Source organism: Berghia stephanieae, chromosome 1 (assembly GCF_034508935.2).
Source record: "Berghia stephanieae isolate SIO BIC M18660-M18661 chromosome 1, UCSD_Bste_1.3, whole genome shotgun sequence".
Taxonomy (NCBI): Eukaryota; Metazoa; Mollusca; class Gastropoda; order Nudibranchia; family Aeolidiidae; genus Berghia; species Berghia stephanieae.
In genome coordinates, this window is record NC_088360.1 from 128568580 (window position 1) to 128585977 (window position 17398).

A 17398-nucleotide genomic window follows, 5' to 3' on the forward strand; every position below is an offset into this window, starting at 1 on the left:
GCGTATTTAAGAGACACAGCTAAGCATGTTTCCATACACGTGCTATTCGAGTCCCATCTATGTTACTGTCCGCTTGGTGTTGACATATTATCATGCTTCGTTGTCTGTGTAGTTGAAACCTGGGTCACATCTTATCATCATATTCATGGACTCGGCCATTGAATTCAGGGTCGCACCTCTGTTTCTACTTCCTCGATGAAAGTTTTAACATTACGCTTGGTTTTAACCGTTGGGATCCGGGTCGCATATCAATATCAGTTTCCTGCTCCCTCGGTTTAATTGTTAACATATCGTGCTTGGGCTTTGTTGTTGAATCCAGGGTCGCATTTCTGTTCCCGCTCTCTCTCGATCGATGAAAGTGTTAACATATCAAACTTGATCTTATTTGTTGAACCTAGGGCCGCATCATTGTTCTTGCTTTGTCGTCAAGGCCGGTTGCTGTTTATTTAAGGCGGCATGGATCGAAAAGACATTATCTCACCGTACTCAGGTGTAAAATGAGGGAACAGTGTTGTCTGTGTTGGAGGAAGATGTTATCTCGCCCAACAGATATCATGTCTCATCTTTCGTGTTACTATTGGCTTAGGAGCCCTTTTTTAAAGTGTCTTAAGCGTACTCAGTGGATATTGCGCAATATCCACGAGTATATTCTAGTGGGTTTAGTTTTTAAGAATGTAAAGGGGGGGGGGGGGGGGCGATATGTGGTTTGAATTTTTAAAATGTGTACACACGTAATTGTCTATGGATCCTTTCATAATATCGATATAGTGTGATACACATCTGCGCACTGAGATTTATGAATATCATTTTTAACAAAAATGACAACATGGCAACAGTAATTAGATAGTCATATAAAATTTCTTCCTTTGAATATCAACGGTGATAACAGTCAAAATTTGATAGAACGAATAGAAAATCCAACCTCAATGCACTGCTTATCTACTCCAAAGCATCATCATCATCATTGCCTTTTTCACCCTGGGTCAGGGTATAGGCCACAGACAAACAGTTTCCATCCTTCTCTATCCTGAGCCAACTTTTTTATCTCATTCCAGGTCTTACCACTTCTTTGTATATCAGCTTCTTTAATTCTTCTCCATGTTCCTCGTGGCCTTCCCCTTGATCTTCTGCCCTGAGGGTTCCAGTCCAATACTTTCTTTGTTATAGTTGAGTCATTCTTTCTAAGCGTGTGTCCAATCCACCTCCATCGTCTTCTTCCTATATCCTCTCCCACTGGTTTCTGCTGTGTTCTTTTCCATACTTCTTCATTTTTTATTCTATCCATCCATTTTATTCTGAGTAGCTTACGCATGCACCTGTTTACGAAAATCTGTACCCTCCTTATACATGCCTGTGATGCGTTCCAAGTTTCACATCCATACAGTAGGACAGACTTCACGTTTGAGTTGAAAAGTCTTAGCTTTAGTTGAAGGGAGATATCTTTAGTTCTCCAAACTCTGTTCAAAGATGTGAATGCAGCCTGTGCCTTTCCTATTCGTGCTTTCACCTCTGCTTCCGTGCCTCCATCCTTGTCAATTATACTTCCGAGATAGCAGAAAGTGTCTATATCTTCGAGTTCCTGATCTTTTACTTTGATCTGCTCCCTTTGACGCGTACCTATCCTCAAGACCTTTGACTTTGCAGGGTGAATTCTTAGACCAATTGATTCCGAGAGGCTGTTTATAATTGTGGTTTTTGCTTGCATCTGGTCCTGGGTGTGGGACAGAAGAGCCAGATCATCTGCAAAATCCAGATCATCCAACTGTGTCCAGGGGGTCCACTGTATCCCATTTCTTCTCCCTTTGGAGGTTTCCTTCATTAGCCAATCAATGGCAAGGATGAACAGGAATGGTGAGAGCAAGCATCCCTGCTTGACACCAGTCTTAATTTCAAAGCTGTCAGTAAGCTGATCTTCATGTACAACCCTGCAACTTGATCCTTCATACATTTCCTTAATGAGGTTTACTATCTTTTCAGGGAGTCCATAATGTGCCAGAATTTTCCACAATGTTGCTCTGTCAATACTGTCGAAAGCCTTCTCGTAATCCAGAAAGTTGACAATAAGAGGAGAGTTCCATTCTATAGACTGTTCTACTATGACTCGCAGAGAGGCAATCTGGTCGGTGGTTGAACGGTTTTTCCGAAAACCTGCCTGTTCGTCCCGCAGTTTAGCATCTGTTGCATTCTTAATTCTCTCTAAAATAATACGGTTGAAAACCTTTCCTGGGATAGAAAGAAGAGTGATGCCTCGATAATTATTACAATTACTGAGGTCCCCTTTCTTTGGAAGCTTGATAAGATGTCCTTCCTTCCAATCCTTTGGGAATATCCCGTCATTCCAGATTCTCTCAAATAGTGGGTGCAGGGCCTCAGCATTTCTTTTCGCATCAACTTTTAGAGCCTCCGGTGGAATCTGGTCTGGTCCAGCAGCTTTCCCCCTTTTCATCTTGTTAATGGCACCCACAATCTCTGCTATCGATGGTGGATCACAGCTAATTGGTAGCTCATTCCTTGCAGGCAAAATTTCTGGCTGGTTGTCTGGTGGTGGTCTGTTCAGAAGGCAGTTGAAATGTTCCCTCCATCGTTCAGATTGAGCCTCTTTTCCAAAAATAGTTTTCCCATCTTTGTCTTTGACTGGTACCTCTGGTTTCCCATATTTTCCAGCAAGTGTCTTGGTAGTTTGATAAAGGATCCTCATGTGTCCTCCAGTCGCTGCTGCTTCTGCTTTCTCTGCAAGTCTGTTCATGAATGCTTCCTTGTCTTTCTTCACAGATCTTTTGACTTCCTTAGCTATGGCTCGATACTGCTCTTGTGCATCCAGCCTTGAAGCCCTTGTTCGGCTTGCATTCACTTGTTCCTTCCTTGTTCTCCTCTTTTCAATAAGGTCCAAGGTGGTTGGACTTATCCATTCTTTATGTTCCGATTTCTTTACCCCCAATACCTCATGGCAAGTTGTTATGTAGACTTCCTTGATCTTTGCCCAATGTGACTCTACATCTATGTCCTCCTCGAGCTCAGTAAGAGGTTGGAATCTATTACTCAATTGTAGATTGAATTCCTCATTCTTTTCCCATCAAGTGCATTCACCTCGAATTTTCTTCTTGTATGTGATCTGGCCCCGTGTTTTCTGAGTCGGAGCTTAAGCTTTGCCAATAGCAGGTGGTGGTCTGATCCAACATCTGCCCCTCTCTGTACTGTCACATCTTCCAATGAACGTCTGAATCTACGAGAGATACAAAAATGATCAATCTGATTCTCTGTCACACCATCTGGTGAGACCCAAGTTGCTTTGTGGATCCTCTTATGGGGGAACACTGATCCTCCAATCACCAAACTGTTGAATGCACAGAAATTTGCAAACCTCTCTCCATTATCATTCATTTCTCCCATGCCATGACGTCCCATGATACCTTCATAGCCTACGTTATCCTGTCCCACTTTTGCATTAGCATCTCCCATCAATATGTTGATGTCTTTCCTTGGCAACTTGTCAATGACTTGTTGTAGCAGACCATAAAATGTATCTTTGTCCTCATCTGTTGCATCATTTGTTGGGGCATAGATCTGTACAATGTTCATGCTGATCTTCTTACTCCTTGTTGTAAAGGACGCCATGATGATCCTTTCTCCGCATTGTTCCCATCCTCTCAGTGACTTCTGGGCAAACTTGCTTAGAATTATTCCTACTCCCTGTGTATGAATCCCGTCCCCTCTCCCTGAATATAAAATCTTCTCCCAGACTTGAGGTGTTTCTGTCCGGATTGTATCCAGTGGGTTTCGCTTACTCCAAGTATATGCAGCCTGTATCTTCTCATCTCAGTCACAACTTGAGAGCTTTTTCCTGCTTCATACATGGTGCGAACGTTCCACGACGCAATTCGAAGCTGCTTGTTTGGCGAAGACGTCATCGGGTCAGCAGAGTCCTTTCGGCTTTGTCTGTTGTCCTTCATAAATTCTGTAATTCCAGAAACTCTTCGGTCGCCCAAGCTAAAAAAAGGATTTAGTTTGTCTGTCTGTGTTTCTGTAACGGTTTGAGTTTAACGGAAAGGGGTGTTAACCCTTTGCCAACCCCCAACCTGGAGGACCAGGTGACTCAAAGATGGGGGAATCACACACCATTAGTCGCCTTTTACGACACGCTGGCTTGGCGTTGGGCTATTCTTGACCCTCTCATTTGAGGGACCCCGGACACCACACGGGGTATCTACTCCAAAGACAATACATAATTACAAGTTGAACTGCTGTGTGTGTCGGGTTAGTGGAATGGGATTCGTATTTATAGCATCATGGGGCTCTACTCGGTGAAAATGATTTTTGTAATATTCTTATTGGTGATTAATATCCATTTAAGCAAAACGAATATCAATCAAATCTATATTTATTGTAATTTTATTCATCCGTATGTTTTGATTACAACAAACCTGTTCTTCCAATAATAAAACTGAAATGGTTTTGATTTCTCCAAAGTCAGACCTTAAGGTGTGCAAAATGAAATTATTTAGCAGTAAAGAGTATCAGTTGTATGTGCGGGGAGGTGGATAGCTGTAGTTTTAAAACAGAAGAAAAAATCCTTATACAAAATTATATTAGGGCGGCCTGTTGACTATTCGCTCATTGGGACATGCCCCTTACAGAGAGAACGCCAACATAGGCATTGCGTTTCTCTTATCAACTGAGCACATCTATTGTTTGGTAAATGAGATATCACTAATTATATTTGAGAAATCACTTTTCAAAATGTTATCATATATCATAACTAACAAACTTATTTTGATGAAAAGTTCACAGTGATGTGTTGCAAAGTATGAAAAATAATAAGGAATGCACCCAAGATTAAGATTACCCGCTACGAAATCACTGACTTCACTGTTCGGTAACTCACAGGCAAAAAGATCGCTGAGAAACGATTTACCTGGTGCATCACTGTGAACTTTTCATCGAAATGAGCTTATTGGTTATATTTTTATTTTATAAAAGTAGATATATAATAACCTTTTTAAAGTGACATCGCATTAACGATAGATTTCCTCAGTTGATAAGAATACTGGGTAATGTAAATGTTGCTGATCGAAGCTCGAAGAAATAAATAACAAAGTAGAATTGAATGTCAGTTTCAATTTAATTACGAAAACAAATAAAATGGACGTTTCGGGTTTCCCCTTTATAAAAAAAAACAGGATGAATGAAACACTACAAATGAATGTGATAATGTGGTAGTGGTGTTGTTAAGATGAATAAACAAAACATTGATGGGCAGGAAATAGTATGCTCCCTTGTAAGTTGTAGTAGTAGTAGTAGTAGTAGTCGTAGTAGTAGTAGTAGTAGTAGTAGTAGTAGTAGTAGTAGTAGTAGTAGTAGTAGTAGTAGTAGTAGTCGTAGTAGTAGTAGTAGTAGTAGTAGTAGTAGTAGTAGTGGTAGTAGTAGTAGTAGTAGTAGTCGTAGTAGTAAGCTTCGCAGTCCGAATGGCGCTTGCTGAGAATTTTTGTGATTCAGTCATGGTCGATAAGTATAGCTGCTCTCTCCATCCATGTCGTTAATTGTTTCCATTGGTCACGGTCCTGGGCCAGAGTTTTGAGGCTGTCAAAATCTAGTGACTTTAGTACGGAGGGCACTGCAGTATTTCTTAGTTCTTCAGGGATTAATTCGGCCTCATTTGAATCCAGAAATTTCTGATATGTAGAGAGGTCCTGGTTCAGGGTAGTTACTATTGATGTTGGTGGTCTCCCTACATATTTGTTGCCATGAAGGAAATATTCTGTCATTGCAGTTTGGCCTGGGATGTTATCTTCTCGACGTAAGATCTGACCAAATAGCCTCCATCGCTGTTTTTTTATTATTGTACTCAGGCGTTGGATCCTGGTTTTTTCATAGAGATCAGTATTTGTAATTATCTCTGGCCAATAGATTCCGATTTCGCGACGTAATTGTTTGCGGTGGTATGAATCGAGACTTTCTAAGTTCTTTTTTTGTGTGAGGCCCCAGGTTCCACAATTATATGTCAATATCGGAATAATCAGTGCCTCGTAAATCTGTTCTCGCTTATTCTCACTGATTATGTTATTTCTATTCCATAAATTTTGGAGTTGGTTGAATGCATTGGTGGCCAGCTGCTTTCGTTTTCTGATGTCTTCATTTTCGTTGATCAAATTTCCTAGTTTACGTACACTTTTCCATTCGTTTAAATTTCTGTTGATTTTTGTGTATTCTGTTTTTGATTGATTCATTTTCAGATTCCATACTTCTAGGGTAGTTGATATTATTTTCGCTTGATGTTCTGATTCAAATATTAGGTCTGTATCATCTGCGTATATCAATTCACGAGTGATCTTGTTTATTGGTCGTAATATTGGTCTTAGATCTTTCATGGCCGATTCGAGGTATATCGTAAATAGAATTGGACTCAAGCTGTCTCCTTGAGGGGATCCAATTGAGGTTGATATTGTTGTTAATTCTCTGCCGGATTCAAATTGTAATGTAGTATTTGATAATAGGTATCTTATGAGCTTCACGTGATCTTTGTCCAAGAATGAGTCAAGGATTGATAACAATTTGGTTCTGCATATAGTGTCGAAAGCTGAACTCATATCGATTCCAAGTATGGTAAATTCTTCCTTATATTTCTCCGTTCTGGCTTTCAGCCATCGATGGGCCCATACTATGTCTGCAGTGCTTCGATCTCTTCTAAACCCACTTTGTGAAGGTGAAAGATATTCCTCTATCTTTTCTCTAATTCTGTTGAGCGTGATTGTGCTTAAAACTATTCTTAGCGTGGATAATAAAACGATTGGTCGCAAATTTTCTAAAGGGCCTTTCTTTTTATTTGGTTTGTTTAGCAGAATGAGTTTTCCACTTCCAAGATTGAGAACTTGTTTTGTCTTAAATATCTTATAATACATATCAACTAGTATTTGCATGCCTTCGTCGTCAAGACATTTTAGTTCTTCTGCTCTAACATCATCTAGGCCTGGCGGTCTGTTGTTATTGAGCTTTTGTATGGCTTCACTTATTTCTTGGGGCGTTATAGGAGTTTCAAGCTCTGAATTGGTCTAATCGAATGGTTCCACTTCTTGAATGTCCTTGTATTTCTCAGTGTAGTACACGCTTATAGAATTATAATTTCTTTATCATTACATAAGGTTTTATTACATTTATCTTTGATTATAAGTCTATTATGTGGTTTTGTCGTTTGATTGTATTCACCGCTTTGAACATTTTCATACCGTCGTTCGTACAAATTATTTCTGTCACAATCTCATCTATTTTCTTTTTGTGATTATCTATTGATTGAGATGTAATTTTATGCATGATTTCATTTCTTTGTCTCTTCGTTTTGTTCTTCGCATCCGTATTTGAGCAGCTGTTGATGTCAAGTCACAGTTGTTTTTGCTGCTGTGATAAGTCATGCAGTATTGGACAGTCATCTTGTTTTTGTGTACTACTTCTCTCAGGCAGTGTTGTTTCCCTGCTCATCAGCACGCTTTCGACAAGATGTTGTTGAATTTCAGCTGGGTTAGAGGCATCCTTTAGATTCCTTGTCGAAAGATTTGAAGCGAGTCTGTTTTTGAAAGTTTCTTTGACTAGGTCATCTCTTAGACTGCTGACGTCTTTGATCGATCTTCTATTTTGTTTGTAATACTTATGCCTTGGCTTGTTTTCATTTTCTGTTGGTCTGAACTTTGAGACTAAGAGTCTATGGTCTGTGGAGGTCTTCGGTCCTGCATATGTTCGTGAATCATTGAGAATGCGTTTGTAATGGTCCGAAATTATGATAAAGTCTATCTGATTGTACGTATTGATAATCTTGTCATCAGAATTTTTTCACGTTCCTTGCCATGTAGTAATATGGCGGGAAGGGTGTTTAAAGGCACTATTACATATGAATAACTTATGCTCGGAGCAAAAATCAATAAGATACTGGCCATTTTCATACGCAGTCCTTTGGAATAAGCACCAAGGCATGTTTCGTTGTTGTCTTTCCTTGTTCCTATTTTGGCATTGCAATCGCCCGTGATTATGATGTTGTCATTTACATGGTCTCGGATTATCATTTCAATTTCATTATATAATCTATCTCTTAGTGTTGAATCTTTTTTGGATGTCCCCGAAGTAGGATGATGGGTGTTGATTATAAGTGTAGGCTTGTTGTTTAGACAACATGGAATGGTTTTAAAGCTCAAAACAGATATTCTTTCGTTTATAGACCAATACGAGTTTAAATAACGTGTTTGATATAAGAAAACCGAGCCCTACCTGGATATTTTCATGCTCGAATGTAATGAGACGGCAACCTCGTATTATTTCATCATTGGCCTTGTCTTTGGTATCTTGTATGCTTATTACGTCTAATTTGTATGTAAATAGGTCCTCAATCAGGTTGTTTTTCTTAAGTTTTGAGGAAATATCGCGGACATTGAATGAGGCGATGTTCATTTCTAATTCATTATTACGTCATCAATAGTCGAAAACTACTTCCATAGACAAGAGACTTAAATAGATGTTACTTCCTTTTAATTTAAATTATCGATAACAGGTTTTTGAAGGGGCCCCGATAAAATGGTCATAAATTTACAAAATTCACACAGTACCTTGTCAATTTACATAGTAAACATATTTAATGAACAAATAAATTAGTAAATAAGCAGAATCCTTGGCAGATTCACACAATTCTATTGTAGATAGTTTTATCGACACGGGATCGACCGAACTCCAATAACCGAAGCACGAATTAAAATAGAACAATAGATATTTCTAAAAGGTTCGCAATTAATTAAGTGAAAAGAGGGGAGGCGGAGAGGAACTGTATAATGCAGTTTAGAAAGTGTAATATAAAAACGTGGAGACTATTGTTGGAAAATAAATACAATGGAATAAGAATTTAATACAAATAATAAAGGATGTCGGTATTTATATCAATTGATGAGAGAGACTCATGCGCAATGCTATGTTGACGTTCTCTCTGTGAAGGCATGTCTCATTGGGAGCCCCCATACCACGTCCTCACCTCATTGTCGCACGTAATCTCGCCACACGCTCGCAACAAGAAAAAGAGAGCCGTCTGTGATGATGCACAACCTTCGTACAATAGGTACCCATCACGGCTAGTAAGACAGGAGAGATGCGCGAGTGTTATTTAAAAGCAGCATAATATGCTAAAATTTATTATGAAAAGCAGTATCTGCTAAATTTGGAAAATATAGGGCGGCAGAAAGCAACTTCGCTCAATAGTGTCTGTCGCTGAGAGTGTTAACATATTATACGTAGTCCGAGTTGTTGAACTCAGGGTGGCATTTTTATTACTGCTCTCTCGTCAAAAATGTTTTTGAACTTAAGGTCACATTTCTCCTCATATTATTGAAATCCGACTCGCATCCCTGTTATTGCTCTCTTTGTGAACGTATTCTAGCTGTTTCACGTAGGCTCAGAGTAATATAAAATTCATATACTGCACTCTCTGGATTATATCACGCTCTCGGGATAAGCTAAAAAGCGTGCAAGAATCCCAGCATGCCGAAATCCGATACGCTTGGGAGGTAACCAATAGGTACATTCGGTGACCCAGTTCTGGCGTGGCCTATTGCAGAGCGTGCTATAATTCGGCATGCTAGAATCCAGCAAGTACTGTAAATGGTTAGAGAACCATTATTCTAGAATGTGTTCTTCTCTGCCCTTTGATCTTTTCATGTATCCAGTTGTTCACTCTGGATTTGGCGAAATTAGTAGAGGAAGATTGATTGATGTCAATATCAAAGTGACCATCTAGATACAAATCCAGACATTATCTATACTCTTATCTGGACAGGTTTCCAGACAGTCACAGCGATGTTCCAGCAACATCTTATAATCATCGGCACCTGTTGTTGTTTTTTGTTGTTTTTTTTTTACTTCAGTGTTGAATGACGACGTTGCACACTAATTCTTGGTGCCGAAATGATCTGCAGTTGGTCTATCCAAATGGTGGCAAACAATTTCTATTGCCGTTTCACACTATATATACAGGGATAAACTCCGGCTCTATGGGCCTGATAACACTGAGGACTTCTCGCCCTAATGATTGATTAAAGTTGTTGTACTCGTAATGGACACAATTATGAATTGGTTTGAGAGTCTCCATAACAACAATGATGAGCCTATAAGAAGTTGGGTTATCAGACCAGTGATTAAATACAGTTACACGCACTCAACCTATAGACCAATATTCTTTTCGAAAATGTAGAGAAAAAAAAATAGAACAAATTTAACGAAATGTAAAACCAAATCATTATTACATTATGATTTTTTCTCGCTTGCTCATGTATTTCAAAATAAATGACTTACTCTTTACAAGACAAGAAATCTTTTCATTTAAATAGTTAATACAAAAATGAGGCGTTTATTCATAAAATTTTGCATTTCATATTTCAATGTTTTATAACATAACCTTTACAGTGCATATTTGATTCTCTTTATCAACATAACAGAAATAGGAAAAGAAAAATGGTCTCTTAAAATCTCAAGAATTTAAGTTAAAACATAGCTGAAATTCATTTAAGTGTTTTATTTTATTCCTTTTATTGGACTCATTCTATAAACCTTTACTACCAACATATCTTCGAAGGAAGACTGACTTATGGAAGAACATGAACTAAAATGTGCCTCATTTAAGGGGCGGTTTGGGTTTTTTCTAACAAACAATCAATTACCTATAGATAGTATGCGCTTGGCTAAGAAGCTCATAACATTGCCATCCGGAAGTATAACGGACCAACACACAACACTGTGTGCATCCATGAACGTTTATAGTCAGGTTAATAGAGTTCAGTGAGCATTACTCATAAACACGAATTTAAAATACAATAACAAAGACCTGAGTGACGTCATCTTCGAACTATCTATAGTGGGCTGTTTTAATAATTCTGTATCGTCATTATATGTTAAAAAACAACATTTTGGTTGAAAAAAGATACATTATCTGTGTTGATATTCGTTTTGCGACCTGATTTGGGGGTCTGGCATAAAAAAAATATAACAATCTTGTGGCAAATTTTCCGCAAAAACTAATGAAGGAATAACCTCCCTCTTATCAACATTGTAGCATTTTGTGTAACCATAGAGAGATTCTATAACTTTAGCTTATGAGATGTGTATTAGATCAATACAAAGTTGCGAATCCAAATTTTGACAAAATAGATGATAAAAATTTATAATTTGGATTATAAGTCAAAATACATCTATCAAAAAGAAATCTCTCTATGGTGACATAATACATTATTATTTGTAAAAATTGTATAAATGTTCAGACAATTTCATGGAATAGATTCTGAGAAATATTTGACACAGTATCCCATACCCCTAGAAAAATGACATATTGAGAAAATAGCAAAATAGCTATCCGTTTTTCTCACTTTCCCTACTTCCTGTTCCCTTTTCGAGCGTGTTTTCGTGCTTTTATAGTATATTTGAGAAGCTGGACTTCAATAATATTATTTTAAGGTAATAAAGTATCGTTTTTCACCAAAATGTCAAAATCAATTTTTTAAAGGATGTTCCTAATAATTAGACCCAAACCGCCCCTTAAAAAGAAAATGAATATTTTATTGTTTATTTTTATTCTTTACGATTTCAATAATGAGTCATCGTTACAACAAAAAAAAATCAATAATATTGTCATCAACCTATCTACTACAGTTCATTGGGTAATCACAATTTGCAATTACCCACTTGTGCCACACGCTTCTGAACTATAAGACATACAGTCTGAGCCGTCTTATCTATATTCTGACACGTGTAACCGTTACCAACAAAATGTTCGGTAAATTTGCTCAGACCCTACAATGATTGAGAGTTCATAATACTATCGTTATATGCAAACTCGTTTTAAATTGCCACAAACGTGCCTAATTTTGAACGTTTACGGCAAACCAATCATTATCAATCGATCGGCATTCAGCAAATTGTCAAATACAAACATTTTACACAGTTGTGAATTGTAAAATAAATAATCATGCAATTTTTCGAACAGTATGGAAAACTTTACCGTTCTTATTTTAAAATCATCTGGTTGAATGTGAACGTTTCAGTTCATTAATTAACCCTGAACAATCAGAATTCGATTTTACTCTCGCAAGACTCCTTATACCGTTTTATTGACGAGAGAGCAACAACGGCAATAAGATCCGGACTGAAAAGTCCCCGATGAATCATTATAAAAAATCGAATCTCACCTCTGGAGGACTTGAATAGAAATCCGAACAAATTGATAGAAATTTAGCTCTTTTGCCATTTACATCTAAAAACGAATTATTTCCACTTATTTCCATTATAGCGCTATATATTTACGTAGCATAATGGCAATTTACATACTTGAGTAGATGTTAACGTGACTATTTAAATATACCATAAAATATATAGATAAAACGGTACAAATAAAGCTAGTTTTAAAAAAATACTTTCTGAAGTAAATATAAAGATATTGAACTACGCTAATGTACTAAAAAATCTGATACTTAACAAATAACGTAAAAAGAAAGAGTTTGAGATTATTTCCATGACAATAAAATCAGAAAAACTGATCTGGGTTTTCACATTATAAAATATGTGAAATAAATGAAATCTTAAATAATTTTCGAACTATGATTGAAATCATCTACAAACACTTGAAAATTTCTCAGGTGTTTTCTTAGAGATCATAGACTCACTAAAGGCATGTCGATTATCAAGTGGCTGCGGTACCTCAATAGGCGATTCTGTGTTTTACAAACTTAAAATATGTGTCAATTTAGCTACACACTAACAATATTAACAGCAATATAAGTATCTAGCTTGATCTCTGTTCCTCGTGATTTATTACGACCCATCTGAACGTTTTATACTTAGGTGCCTATATAAACAGGTCTGATAATCTAACGCAATTATGGGCTTGATTTAACATTGTTGAAATGGAGAATAGTTTGCGTCTGTTTGAGAATATTTCCATTACAACAATGAGTCTATAACGGTTTGGGTTAAAAGACTTGCAAAAAGTACACCTTGTTTCATGAGCATACTGTAATTTGTCGCACACAAGATTTTTATTAAAAGTAGCCCTGGTTTTCAATGTTAGTCTCAGTAACACGGGGTTGACATTATACCATTGTTTGGAGTTTGATGTTGACCTCTAGGTGGTTATTGCTCTTAACTGTCTCTCAAAAAGAATAGCGGTAGTCGCCTTAATATTATATTAATAATACGTATTAGTTACACCACTTATTTGATTAAACAGGGCGTCCATAAAGTATTTCCCTGTTTAATAACATCTTTAATAGAAAAAAATTACGACAAACATACTTTAATCATGGACTCATGAATACATAAATTATGCGTTATATCTTATTTATTATTATCTTGTACTCAATGTGCCTTGGTATGGTTGTCGTGGCAAATCCAACCTATTTTCGAGTTATTTCGGTGCGTTTTGAAGTTTAGTGGCGTGGTGGAGTCAATAATAGCTCTTTTTCTCATGGTAAACGTGCCAACATCTTGTATAGGGGCTAAATAAACGATGTTTCTAATGTAGCTTCATAGGAAAAAATCATACGGAGAAATGCCCGGTGACCCAGTAGGCCAGGCAATGGAGCCCATCTATCCCAATCCATCTGTCTGAAAACATGTTTAGAAATTTGCGAACGGCCTGTCCCCAATGTGGAAGAACACCGTCTCACTGAAAAATTATCTATGACTGATATTCATGAAAATAATAAGTTGCAACATAAAATTCTAGCATATCTAAATAGACATTAATTTACAGTATTCGTTTTCCCAATGAATGAAGTTAGGCCCATAACTCTTTTATGCATCTTCCAAGACTAAACATTTACTTTGTGTCTCAGCAAATATACAGTAGCAAACCGTTTCTTTGTTTACATTTTAAAATCATTTTTAATGTCCTGTAATGGTCTGCAAGTAGACTGGCGGAAAACCGTAATCTGTTTCGCAAGAAAGTTCGGGAAGCAACGTCCTACGCAGGATCAGCTGACTAGATGATGAATGGTCTGCCAAATGGGCTATAAAACGTTGAGCTACTTATGTCAATTTTGTTTCATGCAATCACGTTACACAATGAGAATTTTGACGCACTGTTGTGGTTCCGAAATAGAAGGAGAGAAAAATTATGTATTTTCAGTTCATGATCATCTTACTAACTTTAGTGATGAAAGGAAGGTCGATAACTTTTTGGCATAAATATATGACTTTTCTTTAGAAGATGGTGAAAATCAGATGTAAATATATATAATGATTTAAAAATAATAAGTCTTTGAAATCAGGGGAAGACTTTATGAAAAGCCTGTCTAATGGTTTGACCTTCCAACTACTGAATATTAATTGTGTTGACCAGCAAGCTTATTATCAACTGATGTCATTATTTGACACAGGAGGGTCAAAACTTTGATGAGACAAAATAATAAAATTATATTGAAGCTGTGAACTAATACAATACGACATTATGCGTTTAGATTATCATTATCCAATCCATACCCTCTAGGGCCTCCAAGGAGAGTCAGCTCTGAGCAATCTCGAGTGGGAAGCTTTAAACTCACAGGCGTATTTTTGATCTTATATTAACTGCTTTCTTCTGAAATTGATATCCAAGATATATGCCAAAACATTATAGATCGCTTTGACTTTTACTTTAGTCCTTCTCCAATCAATAAAAATGCCTGCACTATCACTTATTGCAGACATACTTGGTCTTGAAAAGAATATTACTGAATACATGATGACAACACCGAGTTCTGATTTGGATGACACAGACGTTCAAGATGGAGGTATTTTGAGTGACCATATTAGGTATATCATCGAAGTGACTATCTGGCACATCGTGCTTCCTCTGAACATCATGGGCGTTGTAACAAATATCATTAACATACGGGTATTCATTGAACAAGGTGTCCGGAGTGACAGCACAAACATTGGATTCGTTTGCTTATCTGTATGCGATTTAATTTGTTGTGCCACTTTGATACCTTATTCTTGTTGTTTCTTTGTGCAGTCTGCAGATGGCTATGTACAATATTTCACATGTACTGTGTTCGCAACTCAGTTTGTATACCTCCATATCTTAGTATCAAATATTGGCGCGTGGACAACAGTCTATATATCTCTGATAAGAAGCCTTTCCGTCATTTTCCCACTGAAAGTAAAATCTATATTTACTCCAAAAGTTACAGTAATTGTAATCACAATACTTCTTGTTATTTTTATACCCATCCAAATAACATATTCTGCATTTACCACTCTCGTGTGGAATTTTGTCAAAGAATACAACGCAACTCTCCCTTTTATCATTGACTCTCCAACAGCACAGAGGGTACTTCCTGTTAACCAACTCATTACAAATACTATTTTACCTGTTGTTGCTGTTTTCGTCGTCTCCATAAACACAGCACTCATGGCAAATAAATTGATCGAAGTCAAGAAATGGCGGCTTCAAAATTCGAGTCATTCCGAAAAGAATGCCAAAGAAGATAGTAAATCTAATTCAAATAGGAAATCGTTGGCTTCCAAGGATATCGAATTGATTAAATTCATCAGCACAACGTCAACCATATTTCTTGTTTGTCTTTTGATGGGCTTGATACCTAGTATTGCCATCATAACATTTCCTGGTGTTGGGTTCACAGGAATTAACAGCAATTTGTTCACTGCTGTCTTTTCAATTCGATTTTTATTCGATTCCATAAATAGCTCAATCAATTTCTTTTTCTATATTCGTGTCTCCAGTCGTTACAGAGCTGCCTTCACTACTGCATTCAAGATGTGTCCGAAGTGAAATTTCAGAAATGGATTGAAAAGAGGAGGAAAGATAAAAAAAATTGAGTAAAACTGCCTTCCATTGACAAAACACCGGTTTTTTTTTTTTTTGTGTGTGGTTTTTTTTTTGTGTTTTTTGTTTTGTTTTGGCTAAAAACTGTTACTTCATATATGGATCGATTTAAACTATTCCTAACTTGCTAAATATTCTGAAAACCGAGACTTAAAAGGGGACAGAAAAGCGCTCAACTTAATGTGAAATAAAACTCCAATAAGCATCGTGATTCAATATTTATGGCCATTGATCTTGAGTGATACGCAATAAACAGAAAAAGTAAGCGTTTGACAAATCAGCTAACTGTGAGAAATTGTATTTCTTGCGACATGGTATTCATAGTTCTTTCCTTTCGCCACAGATGACTACACGTTTATAGTGAACATTACAGTACATCAGTAAGGAGACCGTAATTATTGCATAAAGGTTGATCCAAAATGCCCTTTTTCATTGTCAATGTTTATTTCACTCGAAACCCTTTATCGACTTTGAAAAAGATATACATTTGACAGTATTTCATTCTTTTCACATGAAGAAGCCACTATATATCTTCAAATTGCACTCCTTCATATAGGGCACTTCGTCAATATGGTTTCTCAAAACATGGATCTACTTGCGTTGACCTATGTCATCTCTACCTTTCATCCAGGTCACCAAAAAGAAATAAAACCGATGCAAAATGTGTCAAAGACAATTATAAAATAATTTACAAAGAAAATCGAATATTAATCAACTTAAAACCAACGACGGTAGAAGAAACGATGAGCAGCTCGGAGTGTTTTTTTTTTTTTTTTTTTTTTTTTTTTTTTTTTGTTTTGTTTTTTTTTTTTTAATTTAGAGGTCATCTAAACCATTAAAGTAATTTCCCTTTCCTAACAGATGGTGAAACCCGTTAATATAGGTAAAATCAATGAACCCAATAACAAGTATTTTCCTGTCGTAACAAGCGGTTTGTTTGTTCAAGACGGTGACAGTTCTATATATTTATCATTAATTATATAAATAGAATATATGGGTCTAAGTTTATATAATATGCCTCTGGTTTCATTTTGCGAATTTTACCCTTCTAATGCTCGATAACGAAGGCGACTTGGTGAGCGCAGCAGGCCTGAAACAGACTCCATTCCTTATAGAGCAGAAAGTTAGGTGCCCCAAACGTAAACAAAGGTCGAGAAGCACGTGGCAAACCACATGTTCCTGTCTTGACAGCTCACGTTCCAATGTAAATAATAGAAAAAAATAACCTTTAAAATTTGGCTGTTAGGTGGCAAAAGAAACACATATTCATAAATACTCGATCATGTATCAAATAATGCCTAGATATGGATATTTTATGGAACAAAAGGTAAAATTTTCTAAAATTTATCAAAAGTTACAGTCTATCTATTTTTAGACCAGAGCAAATTATTGCGCTGGTGTGAACAAAACGAGAATTATTCGGAGCCTGATTTTCATAATAATTTAGCCTTATATTATTATTTCTGCAACTGTTAGATTTTATGTAAACATATTTTCAATACTGAAAGTGTATTGCCTACAACTCAAACTACAAAATTGGGAGACCTATATTGTGCGTAA

General features: G+C 36.8%; 1 protein-coding gene across 1 annotated transcript; it reads left to right on the forward strand.

Moving 5' to 3' along the window:
* Nucleotides 1-14668: 14668 nt before the first annotated feature.
* On the forward strand, nt 14669-15784 carry LOC144962855 (uncharacterized). Its single transcript, XM_078896199.1, has one exon. It carries the CDS (start codon nt 14669-14671, stop codon nt 15782-15784), a length of 1116 nt encoding a protein of 371 aa, XP_078752325.1.
* Nucleotides 15785-17398: the final 1614 nt, after the last annotated feature.